Genomic DNA, 14,683 nt, shown 5'->3' with positions numbered 1-14,683 from the left:
GACATGGGCTTAATCGAACTCTCATTCTAATGCAAATTCACATCCTAAGCTTATATTAGTTTTGGTTGCTTAAGGACAAGCAACAATTCAAGTTTGGTGTTGTGATGCGTGAGCATCTTTTCTATCTTTTCCTAGTGAATTTACATCTAATTTGTGTTGAGATTAATAAAGAATTAATTATCTTTTAGCCAATATGGATGCTACTTTGAGTCTTTTACAATTTTGTTTATTTTAGGTAGCATTCGACTGGATTTGGTGGAGTTTCTACAGCACAAGAATCAAAGGAGTGGCAGCGAGGAGCGACGCGTACGCGTGACTGACGCGTACGCATGATTTGGAGCTTTCCATGGCGACACGTGCGCGTGACTGACGCGTACGCGTAATTTGAAGATTTGCTCAGCGACGCGTGCGCGTGGCTTGTGAAAAAGACCATCGACGCGTATGCGTGACATGCGCCACATGCAGAAAATACAGAAAACGCTGAGGAGTAATTTCTGGGCCCTATTTTAGCACCCAAGTTAGGTGCGGATCCAGTGAAGCCAAGTGGTCCCCACGTTACAAGACGCGGAGTAGTTAGTTAATTCTAATTTAAATTCAAATTTGATTTTAAAATAGGAAAAGATATTATCTTAATTTTAGATATTAGATTTTAAATTAATTAGGATTAGTTATAAAAAGAAGAGACTTCTCTTCTATTGAAGAGCCCCCGGAGAACTTCCAATTCTATATAAATTTACATTCCATGAGCAACTAATCCTCCATTGTTAAGGTTAGGAGCTCTGTCTATTTGTATGGATTGATTTTATTTCTTTTTCTATTTTAATTTATGCATGGATTTATAATTTAAGAATTGTTTTTGCTCTTTATTTTATGAATTTGGGTGGAACGGAAGTATGACCATCTTTTTATTTGAGTTCTTGTATAACTTGGAAAAGCTCTATACTTGAACAACAGCTTGAAAACAAATTCTCCTAAATTTTAATTATCTGAATTTAACAAGATACGTAACATATAATCCTTTTATTTCTTGGGTAATTAGAATTTTTGTGGCATATAAACTAGAAATTGATTATCACCCTCTAATTGGAATTGATTGACCAAGAAATTGGCAGTTAATGAATTTTAGAGGAGACTAGGAAGGTCTAAGGAATTAGGGTCTAGTCACATACAGTTTGCCATAAATTAAATCCTGCATAATTAAATTAATTAGTAAGAAAAGTTAATCCGAAAAAATAGATAATTCTGAAACATTAACTGTTTTCTCCAAATTTTATTCCCAACTCATTGCTGTTTGCTTTCTGAAATTCTTAATTTACAGTTTAATGCTCTTTGAATAACAAAACACTCTTTTCTGTTTGTCTAACTAAGCCAATCAATCAATCATTGTTGCTTGATCCATCAATCCTCGTGGGATCGACCCTTACTCACGTAAGGTATTACTTGGTACGACCCGGTGCACTTGCCGGTTAGTCTGTGATTGTTAAATTATCGCAGCACTAGCACGCTCACGAGTTACAACAACCTTTTTCCTCAGCATCTCAGGAAAAACCCTATAGGGGTACCACCACTATGTTACAAAGAGTAAACTTCGATATCTAATCAGAAAATTCAAAAAAACCCACCAAATTCTAGAATACTCAGAAAGGTGCGAGAAAACCTAGAAATTAAATGGGATAAATAAAACCTAAGTCAACACTACTAGAATTAGAGAAAACTAAAATAGTGGTACCCCTACTATGTTAGTCTAATCTGTGAAAGTGAAAACGAAAGTCATGCAAGAAATGCAAGTGACAATGAAGAAAAATGAAGGTTGTAGAGTGAAAAAATTTACATAAAATACAAATACTGATGAATTGAATGATAAAAAGTAAAAGGGAAAAAACTTACTTGATTTTTGAAGATTATTGAATAATTTGATTGTTGGTGATCACGAAAAGCTAGCCTCTTTGCAATGAAATAGAAGCAGAGAAGAAGGAACGAGAAGAAAGATGCGAAAAATTTTGAGAAAGTTCTTTGGAGAGAGAATTGAGGAAATGAAAAGTGAAAGTTAAAATGGAGTTATTTAATTAAAACTTATGTGACATTGATTGATGTAGAAAAAAGTTGTAATAACCTCACGGTTCGTAAAACGAGAAAAATTACAACAAGCATGAAAGAAACTGAAAAGTTTTTCAAAGATTTTTCGCACTTAAAATTTAATAAATGAAAAAATCATTTAAGTCTGATCCTGTAAATTCAGGTACCCTCGACAAGATCATTAAATCGAGAAATTCGAGTTAGTTGGGGCACTGTTTTAGATAAGATCAGTTGTTCAAAATCATAGTTAAATGAAAATACTACGTTACTAATTAACGGGTATATTATTAAGACTAATAAAGTTGTGATCTCATAAAACTAACAAACTATGACATTAAAACAGATATTACAGGTAGTAAATGCCTAGAAAACCATTACCTTAGGGAAAAATGAATAAAGAAAAAGAAAACTCAACAGATAAACTTTAACAAATACTAACACATGTAGACATTTCTGACTTAGGTATCAGAGTATCTTGACTTAGGTATCGGAGTGTCTTGCAGGTAGTCCTTCCAAACTAATTTTAACGTCACTTTCTCGTAAGCTTGTAACCACAACTAAAAGTACGAACAGAGGTCTTTGACGCTAGATTTCTTTGAGAGCCTCTTAGCAGTAATGTAGTAGTCCATGATTTCATAACAGAGGCCCAATAAAAGACAAAGACTATTCAGCTAATTAATATAACTCAATAATTAAAGAGTAAGATTTAACTCCGAATAAAGACAAAAATAACTATATTTAAATAGTTAAACTAAAATATGTGCAAGAAAAAAAGAGATATCCTATTTGGTACAAAAAAGTAGCATAAATTTTTATTTAGCAAAAGTATTTCCTAAGTCAGATCAAAAGAGTGGTCCAAAAGGAATAAGAGAGAATTGTGATTAATAATGTGTGATACATTTCAGAATTTGACTCCGAACATTCCTGTCCTGGTATTTAGCTTTCAAATGCACCCTGTTACCGTGTGATTTCTGATGTACATGCTTTGATATTTAATACATAAATGTGATTAATAATAAGGATGTGATTTTCATTTCACATTTTTGGAAACTCATATATACAAGTGGAATTTTTTGTGATGCCACTTCTTGGTTTGCTTCTCAATTTCAGCCCAAGAATTAAAGGGACCGCAACAGAAGAATAGCTGCTATGATTAGCAATGCTACGGTGCACAATAATGCCTGCAAGTTGATCAACACCACATTGGCATTTATAAAGTGATAGAGTGAGTTGCAATTAAGTGACAAAAACTACACTATTATCTATGTGATTGTGTGATGAATGGTTCAAGTCTTCCATGAATTTTTATCTCTGTTGAAGAAAACAAGAATGGAAACATGGATTTTAATAGCTTCACCAAACATCTTAGTGTACCTTTAGGCTATTTAAACGTGTAGAGATAGTTACACTGCGATTTTGAGAAACGGGATCCATCAGATCGATCTAGTTCAAAGTAAAAATCTTTTGACAAGGAATCAATCAAAAATTGAAAAGATTGATAAAAATGGTTGAATAATGTGATTTTTTAGTAATTAACTGATTTAAAATAATAAATAATATTTTATTTTTGAAATTATATATTTATATATAAATATATTATTTTATTATATCTAATTCAACTCTGATTAAAATTTGGTTAAACCAATAACCGATTAGATTTTCAGGATTTACTTACACATTGTTACCAAGTGACATAAACACGATGACACACATTTGTTGATTGTTCTAATAAGACATAAATTTCGTTGTAACATTGTTAAATATATGTATAGAGGGAAAGAAGTTACTGTAATTGCGGAGGCTCCAAGACCAGCCCTTTCCCTAGGATCCTTTCGATAGTAATTTCCGAAATAGAGAATTGTTGCAAAGTACCACAGAGGTGGACATACAAATCCAAAAAGGAATCTGAAATAACAAGCAAAAGTCATGAGAGGCCTAAGACAAGAACAAGAAGAACAAAGTGAAGAAAGGAATTTATAAATTGATATGTAAAATACTTACGAGAACCATCCAATTCCGCAGCCTAAACATGGAAGGGGTTTGTCATAAAGTCCAATTTGCAAGTCCTCTGGATCTCTAATCAAATAATATTTTCCCTTTTCTTGCTCTGTGTCATCTGGCGCTTGAGCTGCCACGACAATTGACAGTGTTTTAGAAGAACGTGATCAAAGAGTTTGTATACTAAAAATCAACTACTATATGTTTGTGTATTTTGTATTTTAACACATATTTTATATTGATTCAGTAGTTGATTTTTTATACACAAGTATCATGGTTACAAATGCTTCTAGTATCTCTCTTTACTTTTTGTTTGGTAGTTGGTACATTATCAGATCAATATCTCTAAATAGAATACAAATAAATGGAAATAAATACCTCTAAAAATTGGATAACTTGGTACACTTGGCCTCAAAAGATTAACATGTTTATCAGAGACTGATGTGGCCAATTCAACTCCGTTTCGCAAGTTAACAGTCTCTTCATTAGCAAGACCTGTGACATCAAAGTGAATCACAATTCATGGTAAGTGTGTTGGATCAAGTTATTTCTTCATAGTTCTAAATTCCCTATAAATGAATGCTTTACAGTGAAAAGTAGTGAACACTATACAGCAATCCAAACCTGCTAGTGCAAGTGTACTATATTTGAACAGTGCCATGCATCTAACTTAGGTGCACCAATAATAAAGATCTTACATAATTGTACATCAAATTTTGGGTAAATGACATAAAAGAAACCTAATGGAGTATAATATTTCTTAAATGTCCTGAATGGTTCTACGTTACATGCATGTCCTGAAATTAGTTTTTGTATGTCCTAAAATTAGTTTTTTTAGGTAAATCAAAGCTACTAAACTCGATTTGGACTATTCAATGCATTTACGAAATAGCTTCGATTTAGTAGGAACAACTTCTATGTAAATCGAAATTATAAGAGTCGAACCATGTCCAAGGTAAATCAAATCCATTAGTTTCGAATCAAAACCACTTAATTCGATTTACTATTTTGATAGACGAACAAGTAAATTAAGTACATTACAAATTTTTATAGTACTCATGACATCTTTTAAGCCATTTACAATAATTTCAAAAAACACTTACAATAAAAAATTCTAAAATTTTATAAAAATGCTTACTTTAAAATTGTTATTAAAATTTTAGTTGTCCTCGTTATAAAATGAATAATTACAATAAAATTTTTTAAAAATTATAACAATATATAAATACAAAATGAATGAACGATTTAAAAATAGGACAATCTTTATAATATTGGAAGGCAATTAATTTAAAAACGTGATTTAAAAAATAAATCATTCTCATATCTACATAATTATAAATTTATGATACGAAAAATACTTTTCAAAAAAACTATTCTAATACTTAGAAGTAGGGGTGGCAAGCGGGGAAGCCTGCCCCGCCTAGTGAGGCGGTCTTAGAATCCCAACCCGCCCCGTCTAATTGCGGGCAGGCGGGCCGGCGGGCTAAGCCCGCCAAAGCTCTTTTTTTAATTACTAACTACTAAATAATATATATAATTTCACAATCATATTAATAAATTTATAATTTATAAAGGCATAAAAAATTATATTTTTTATATTCATAAACATTAAAATCGTTGTAATTATAAATATCTAATAAACATAATTATAAACCAAATTTTCATCCAAAACATAATTATAAATATTGTCTCTAAAGTAACATAAACATAATCCAAACCACTCAATTTTTATCTTCATACTCTTGTAAGTTAGGTTGGAAGAAGTTAGGTTTTGGCCAAAAAATTGTAAAAATACCCCCTCACTAAAAAAACACTAAGCCCGACGGGAAAGTCTGCCCTGCCCTGCCAAAGCCCGTTAAAGTCCGCAGTTTAAGCGGTGCAGGTTAGGCAGGCTTTTGCTATTTTGGCGGTCCTAAATTTTCAGCCCAGCCTGCCTTTTTTGGCGAGTTACGCGGGCCGGCCCGATGGGTTTAGGCCCGTTTGCCACCCCTACTTAGAAGGAAGGATTTAAATATTTTAATTTTAAGGAGGTCAGAGATATAAATGTATTTTTAATTTTCAGAGACTAAAATATCTGCGAGATAAAAGATTAAGGACCTATTTGTCCTTTTTTTCTTAAAATTTTTACACAAGTACTTTTTTTTACTCTAAGAAACTAATCCAAACCCACAAAAACTATTTTTTTCGCCCTTGGTGAAATAACAGCAAAACTCTTTCATGCTTTTGGCAGTTTGGTTTTTTAGTATATCAACACTCTACTGTAATAGTCACACTTATTCAAATTGCAACATTCGAAAATTATAGCATAATTTATTAATTAAATTATCCAGATAAGGATAAATACTATGTGTGGAAAATCATGATCAGAAACTGTTTATAATTGTCAGAGTTAGAGCAGTCAATACTACATCAAATTGATGATTTGTTTCCTCATTAGAACCTACCAACTATGTTTATGCAATTTATTTAGAGGAGTTATCTGCTTAATGATATTAAGGGTTTTTCTTCTAAGTGCAAAAAGCATTGCGTTTTTAAGTTTTTAATGCATTAAAGAATCTTTTAGAAAGTGTTGAGTACCTTTATCCATAGAAATCGGAGCTAGTTGGCAAACTCAGCCTTTTAGCTGTTCAAACAACTGCTGGAAATCCCTGTTTGACACAATCCAATGCAATCTTAGACAAAATCATAAGTTGTGAGACCAGCATGGCAGAAGAATACACAACAGTTGCAAGATATTGCATATCAATTCCCCTAGACTATGATGTTAGAATTTTCTTCTATTGATAGTTGACTTTTGATTTTATAAAACCAGTTTAAATGCTTAAACCTAATATTCTTGTAAGTTATAAAATGATGGAGTGATCCATTTTAGGTTTTAAATGTCATGTATTATTGGGATCTCTTGTAATCTAAGTTTTTGATGGTTAAGACCTGATCATTATATATACATGTTATAAGTAAAAAATTCACCCTTTTATCTAATTTGCTAAGGGATTCATTACTTGCCACCTCTAAAGAGATTTGACAGGATGTGTGTTGTCAAGTACCGAATCCTCACAAATATTATCCCCCAACTACTTGGCTCATGAAATTCCACAAGTATATATATAGTTATCTTCCATTAGTTATTTCAAATTCCTAGTATTAAGTCTATTAAAAATGTTATTTGTACACCAAAATCAGCCACCAATGTATTTGTATATAAATGCATGTGGTTTAATTTATTTTCAATGTGTATTTGTATTCCAACATTTATTTTATACTAGTGACTGACTTTGGTGGTTGATTTTTGTGTACACGTAGCATAGTCGTAAATCCATAATATTAATATCTAACATATGAAACTCATAAAATCTTTAAGAGAATTAATGAAATATTCAAAGAGATCCAAGAATGAACATTTAGGGTGAGAAATATGTGACTTTTAAGATTTTAATATTCATGAGACCAAAAGCAGTTGAATGGACAAAACTGTTGATCATCTAAAACTCTAATAATCATGGCACCTAAGAAAAAGAAGAAGCAGATGCTAAAGCAAAAAAAGGTCAAGAACATGTGCATAAGACTAGCAAGAACACCTCTCAAAATTTCATAGATATTCTATTACTTGAGCAAACATGGATGAATTTAAATTGTATGAAGAAGTAACAAGAATTGCAGAAAATAATGGTCGGAAGAACCAAAGTTTATTAATTAGGGCAACATACACACAAAGAAATTTCTATGAACTATGAATGAGAACTTCAGAAGAAGGAAAATTAGTTACCAATTATAGAAAAGCTAAAACAGAAAACAAAACAAAAACAAAACATGAGAAAACTGATCAAAATCAGAAGAAAAACTTGCCTTGAAATAGCAATAACAAGAAGTTCCACTGATCAGGAGAGAGAGAGAGAGTTTGTATTGAATCGTAGGTATTGTACCAAAAAAAATTTAAAAAAAAACTGGGCTAAAAGTTCAATTTATGTTTCTTCATTGAATTGGTGGTGCTTGACCTTCATTTTAACATTATACAACTGAAGCTAAACAGAGTTGACTCTGTTCTGTCTCTTCTTGTTGTCTTAAAATGAAACTGTGAAAACTATTATACTCTTTAGTTTCTTTTTTAATATATAACGTTGCGTGGGAATGAATAATCATAGAAACTAAGTTGCCTTTTGGTTGGTCTCAGCAGTTACAACTTACTAGAAAGAAGAGAGAGTTTTTGAGTTTTTTGAATTCACTAATATGGTAAATCACACTTTCTTACAATGCAAGTTATTTCTTATATACAACATGCTGCTAACTAACTTCTCTTGATAGAAATAACTATGATAGATATCTCTTAACAAATTCCTATCAGCTAGTAAATTACATGATTTGCCAAGTCTTTAATTCGACTCAAATGACATCTCTCCAACAAGAGTGAGTAATAGCTTCATCATAGTGTTTGGGATCAGTGATGGAAGAGACAACCAAGAAAAACACCTTATATGCATGTAACAAGTTCTCATATAAATGATTAGACATGATTTGATGCAGCAACAGAATTTGGGAATATAGAATTGAAGACTATATTTCTCTCTATTATCCCATTTTGTCGAGGACTTTCTCTGAGTTTGGAAGTCCTGCATCTCACAACCAAATTAACAATCAAATGCACCCATTCATTGTGAAGTATAAGACATTTGTGAGACATAAGTATTTTGTCCCAATATGGATGCAACGACAACTTGTTTATTAGGCAAATTTATTTTTATTGGCTTTGTGAATGCAACTAGAGAATGGGTTATATGGATATAGTGGAACTTATCAATGATCCAAGAGTCACCATTTTTCAGAGACATTTTCATGAGCACAACTTGGAGTATAGCCTTTTATCTACCTCCAAACCATCTGCCTATGCCACTTTTACCATGTGAGAAACTTGCAGCAAATTAAAATTTTTGAATTTTAAATTTTCTGAATTCACTAATTATAATATGGTAAATCATACTTTCTTACCGTGTAAGTTATTCCTTATATACAACTACTAAAACAAACGGCTTAGTTAGTCTCTAACATTTAACTCTATCAATCACGTAAATCCCTACCCAGTTTGCTCCATCAAATTTAGCCGAAAATATTTTACGTATCGCATTAATTTGTTACGTCACACAATTAGTACCATGAGAACAAAAGGGACAAAATGGTTCCTGATCCCTTTTGTGCAAAAACAACGTCATATTTTCCCAATTTTTTTGTCTTTCCCACAACCCCAACCCTTTACATTGAACTGCTTTCCTCCCCCAAATTATAGAATGGCAACTGTTGAAAGCTTGTCAACTCCAAGTCTCTAGAGAAGGAAAAGCATTAGCAATGATCGAAGTATTATTAGAAGCGCATCTATTGGAGGAAGGAATCGAACGGTGTAACACCCTAACTTTTAGTACCTCATGATGATTGTATTAAAAGTTTGAGCGTTACTTATCTCTAAATCTTTTTAATTATATACTATCTTTATTTAATATTGAGCCTTTGTGAACACGAACCAAAACTTTAATCAAGAAAACAAAATGGTCTTTACTTAAACCTCTTAATCACAAAATACATATATATTCACATAGCAATATATACATAGACTTATTCAAATAATTTCAATTACAAGTTTTACCCCTCTAAAAACCAAAATAATAGCCGACGAGGAGAAAATAAATTCTAACAACTCAACTCGTGAATATAATCTTCTATGCTCCTGTAGCTCCGAACTAAACCTTCGCACCCCTGTAGCTAAAAGGGGTGGAAATAGGGGGTAAGAACTGGAGAGTTCTTAGTAGGCTTGGGGTTAAAAGTTAAGTTCATTTTATATATACTTGGTCAGCAATAACAATCAACAAGGTATCATCTAGTTCAACAATTAAAGAACATAGAATTCAAACAAAGGAATAGCACACCCACAATCACAGAAAATACACTCACATACAAATATGCGCAAACAATTATGATGCATGTCTATCCCTAGTTCAGGTAATGAGCTCATTGACGTTAGGATTTTTGCTAGTAAAGAATTTTACAAAAATAGTCGCGTTGTAGATACAGATTTTAAACCAACAGAAATCCCTTCGTGCAAACGTTTTGGTTGTCACAAGTAACAAACCCCTTAAAATTGATAACTGAGTATTTAAACCTCAGGTCGTCTTCTCAAGGAATTGCAGGGAGGTATGTTCTTATTATTGGTTATGCAAAGGTATGTTTTGGGGTTTTGGATTAAGGTAAAAGGGTAGTTGAATAACAAGTAAAATAAAATAATAATAACTGTAAAATAAACTCTTGGCAAGGTATGAGAACTGGAAGTCCTATCCTAGTTATCCTTATCAATTGTGATGAGAATTGGATTTTTCTCCCACTTTGTTAACCTCTAACTATGAAGGTAAGTTAAGTGGATGAATTAATTCTGATTCCTCAGGTCCTAGTCTTTCCATGGGAAAGGCTAGAGTTATTGGAACTTGAATTAATGAAATGAAGAAATCCAATTTTCAATCAACAATGAGTTTGATAACTCTAGAGTCACCAATTAATCAATCAAAGCCAGGAATGTAGAAAGCTAAATTAAAATCATAAATATCTGGAATACCTCAAATTCATTCAAAGCAGTAAAATCTAACATGAAAAATATTCATAAGCCAATTGGGCAACATAAATCAAACATAAATAAAAGCATTAAAATATATCAAAGTAGACGAGAAATCAAAATAAAGGAATATTGAACTTGATATGAAGAGCTAAATTAAATCCTTAGTTTCTAAAAATCCTAATTTCTAAATCCTAAGAGAGAGGAGAGAACCTCTCTCTCTAAAAACTACATCTAAGCCTAAAATTATGAATTATGAGAGCCTGATGAGTCTCTGCAAGTTTCCTAACTTTAATCTGTGTTTCTGGGCCGAAAATTGGGTTGAAATGTGGCCCAGAATCTCTGTCAGCGACTTTTGTAATTCTGCAGATCGCGCACGCCACGCGATCGCGTCATCCATGCGGACGCGTCATTCGCGTTTTTCCCTGCCACATGTTCGCGTCGTCCACGCTTCCGCGTCACTTGTGCTTTTCCAATCGGCGCGGTCGCATGAGCCATGCGGCCGCGTCACTGCGGATTCCTTTCTTCCGCGCGGTCGCGTCGCTGACGCGTACGCGTCACTTCTCGCTGGTCATCTCCTCAACTTCTTGTGTTCCTTTCATTTTTGCAAGCTTTCTTCCCAATCTCTCACTCATTCATGCCCTATAAAGCCTGAAATACTTAACAAACAGATCAAGGCATCGAATGGTAATAAGAGAGGATTAAGATTAGCTAAATTAAGTCTAAAGAAGCATGTTTTCAATCATGTAATAATTTTAGGAAGGAAATATAAATGCATGCTAATTATATGAATAAGTGGGTAAAGACCATGATAAAACCACACAATTAAACACATTATAAACCATAAAATAGTGGTTTATCACTCATCTGTCAGTTTCGACCCGTGCCTGACGCAACTCAGCAACCTTTGTCTGAGTTTGATTTCTAGTGTCATAACCTCTGTAAGCAACCTCTGTCTTACATGTGCGACTCTCTTGAGCAGATGTATGCAAACATAACCTCTATAAGCAACCTCGATCTTACAAGGGAGGCTCTCTTTGGCCAATGTATGTATCGATAACCTCTGTAAACAACCTCTGTCTTAGAGGTGCGACCATCCCCTGAATTGGCCGATGTATCTCTGGAAGCAAATCTCGGTAGACTCACCACCATATCTCTGCTCGTTTTCAGCAGGTACATAATCATCTCAACTCGTTCTCAAGGACAAACAATACTTCTACTTATCCCCTTTTCGTTTCGTTCTTTCTTTTATTTTTTTTATTCCTACTCTCTACTCTCCTGTGACAGAGGTTCTTTAGATTTTTTTAATCTTTACTCTCTGCTCTTCTGCGACAGAGGTTTCTTTAATATTTTTCTTTCCTTTTCTTTTCTTTCTTCTTCTTCTTTTCTTTCCTATCATTTCATAATATAAATTATCTTCACATTATTCCCTTGCCTCTCCCTAAGTGTCTTATGGAAAAAAAATTATAAAGTTCTTTAATTAAGTCTGTGTTCTCTAAAGCTTTTAGGATTACTTTACTTGCTTGCTTACTCATTAATATTACACATTATAATATTCTTACAAAATAATATCTTTTATAAATACTAATTATAATAATGATTTATTTTAATATAAATAAGTAATTTTAAAAAAGTATTTAAAATAATATTTATAATCTCCTTTTAAAACTTAGTTTATAAAACCTTATTTTTAAAATTTTTATTAATTACTTTCTAAATCACAAGTTTTTTAATATTCTATTTTTAACTTCAATATTTTATTAAATTATATTTGAACTCGCACTTATTTTCATATTTATAAAAATAATCCTGATCTTTTACAAAATACCCATTTTTACCCCTTCAAAAATACAATTTAATTACTAATCTTTCTCTTATATCAAAATCGAAACCCTTAGCCCTTTTTTTTCAAAATATTACCTATATTTTAATCCGTTCTCGAGTTTCTCGATTACCGATTCTTCGTAACTTTTAACTTAATCCCTCGATCATCAAATCTCACCAAATTTATACTTTATTATCAACGATATTCTAGCCCAAAATTTACCAAAATACCCCAGCTGGCCGTTCATACATAGCCGAACCAACAAATCACAAGCAACAATTATTCAACATAAACTCATTCAAACTCAAACAATAATCAACCAAATTAACATTTACTTATCAAATTCACATTTAATTATTATAAAGTTATCAAACTCTACCTCCGTACGAAATCAAAACAACAGAAGCTCCGAAAAAAGTTTTCTGACCGAGCTGCTGAAGAAGAAAATGTCAAAAATCGTCTGTACCTCCTACAACTCCAATTTATAAATCGCCTGCTACATCACCATAAATTTCCACCGAACAAAATGATGCCAACACATAAAAAAGAAAGTTATGAACACTTTTATCGAATTAAATTTTTAATTGAAATTACAGATTTTAAGGAATTGAGCGCCGAAGATTAAAGGGAGTCACGGTTTCCTCCCTCACCCTCGGTCTCTCTTTCTTACCTTCCTTTAAATCTCGGTTCGGTTCCAAGAAAAAAAAATGAACTTATGTCATTATACTGGAGTCTGACACAAGAACGAACTCGAAAAAACTATATTTTTAAGGTGTCCTTACTTCGTGGTAAAAATGATGTTGATTGTGGTTATCGTTGAGTTGTTGTGAGGTTGAATGTTTTGGAGATCCTGATGTTATTCTTTTTCTTGTTGTGTTGTAGAAAAAATGGCACATTATGATTTCTTCTTATGGTTTGATCGTGTATTTGACTATCATGCTGCTGCTAGCAAGGAAAAGATTGAGGCATGTGAAGACAAAATCAAACAGTTTAAAGACTTGCTAGAGGCATTGCAGAAGAATGTTGGTGCATCACTGATGCGTGAGCATTTTTTATCTTTTCTTATTAATTTGCAAGTGGATTTGTTGAATTAATTTAAGGTTTAGGTTTTTTAAGCCACAATGAATACTACTTTGAGTTGTTTTGTGATTTGATTTATTACAGGTGGGTTTCAGGCGAGTTTGGCCGAGTTTAGAGAGAAGAAAAAGCTTCAAATTCAAGGCTGCCAAGCTGGCGCCAAACTCTAGAAACCCCATGCATGTTTGGCGCCAGAACACAGAAAGCTCACTATCGTCTCTGCCATGGTGGTGCCAAATACCACGACCCCAAATTTGGCACCAGAGACCTCGTACAGCGTGAAAAGTTGCTGTCCAGGTGGCGCTTGTAACATCCTAACTTTTAGCACCTTATGATTGTACTAAAAGTTCAGGTGTTACTTACCTCCAAACCTTTTTATTTTATACTATCTTTATTAATATTGAGCATTTGCGAATACGAACCGAAGTTTTAACCAAGAAAACAAAGAGTCGGTACTTTAAACCATTTGATTACAAAAAATATATATCCACGTAGCATTATATACATAGACATATTCAAAGATCCTCAAATACATGTCCTACCCTTTTAAAAACCAAAACAATAAACGACGAGGGAAAAATAAAATCTAACAACTTAACTCGTAAACATAATCTTCTATGCTCCTGTAGCTCCGCACTAAACCGTTGCACCTGTAGCTGAAAGGGGTGGAAATAGGGGGTAAGAATTGGAAAAGTTCTTAGTAGGGTCGGAGTATATAGTTATGTTCGTTTTAATACCATAGTGATGAGCGGATAGTTTATACGCTTTTTGGGGGTAATTTCAGGTAGATTTTAGTATGTTTTAATTAGTTTTTAATAGAATTTTATTAGTTTTTAAGCAAAAATCATATTTCTGGACTTTACTATGAGTGTGTGTATTTTTCTGTGATTTCAGGTATTTTCTGGCTGAAATTGAGGAAGCTGAGCAGAAATCTGACTTAGGCTGAAAAAGGACTGCTGATGCTGTTGGATCCTGACCGCCCTGCACTCGAAATGGATTTTCTGGAGCTACAGAAGTCCAATTGGCGCGCTCTCAACGGCGTTGGAAAGTAGACATCCAGGGCTTTCCAGCAATATATAATAGTCCATACTTTGCACGAAGATTGACGACGTAACTTG

At 33.0% G+C, this 14,683-nt stretch overlaps 1 protein-coding gene across 1 annotated transcript; it reads right to left on the bottom strand.

Annotated features, from left to right (window-relative positions):
- Positions 1 to 2,863: 2,863 nt before the first annotated feature.
- On the bottom strand, positions 2,864 to 8,111 carry LOC130970247 (uncharacterized). The gene is made up of 6 exons (XM_057896259.1): positions 7,921 to 8,111; positions 6,652 to 6,722; positions 4,453 to 4,569; positions 4,078 to 4,204; positions 3,864 to 3,981; positions 2,864 to 3,257 (listed from the first exon to the last, which is right to left on the bottom strand). The coding sequence occupies exons 2-6, from the start codon at positions 6,659 to 6,661 to the stop codon at positions 3,195 to 3,197; spliced, it is 435 nt and encodes a 144-aa protein (XP_057752242.1). The 5' UTR covers positions 6,662 to 6,722; positions 7,921 to 8,111; the 3' UTR covers positions 2,864 to 3,194.
- Between the last annotated feature and the right edge of the window lie 6,572 nt (positions 8,112 to 14,683).

This window comes from Arachis stenosperma, chromosome 3 (genome assembly GCF_014773155.1).
Source record: "Arachis stenosperma cultivar V10309 chromosome 3, arast.V10309.gnm1.PFL2, whole genome shotgun sequence".
NCBI lineage: Eukaryota > Viridiplantae > Streptophyta > Magnoliopsida > Fabales > Fabaceae > Arachis > Arachis stenosperma.
Note: the sequence above shows the minus strand (reverse complement) of the source record. Positions and strands in the feature narration are given on the sequence as shown.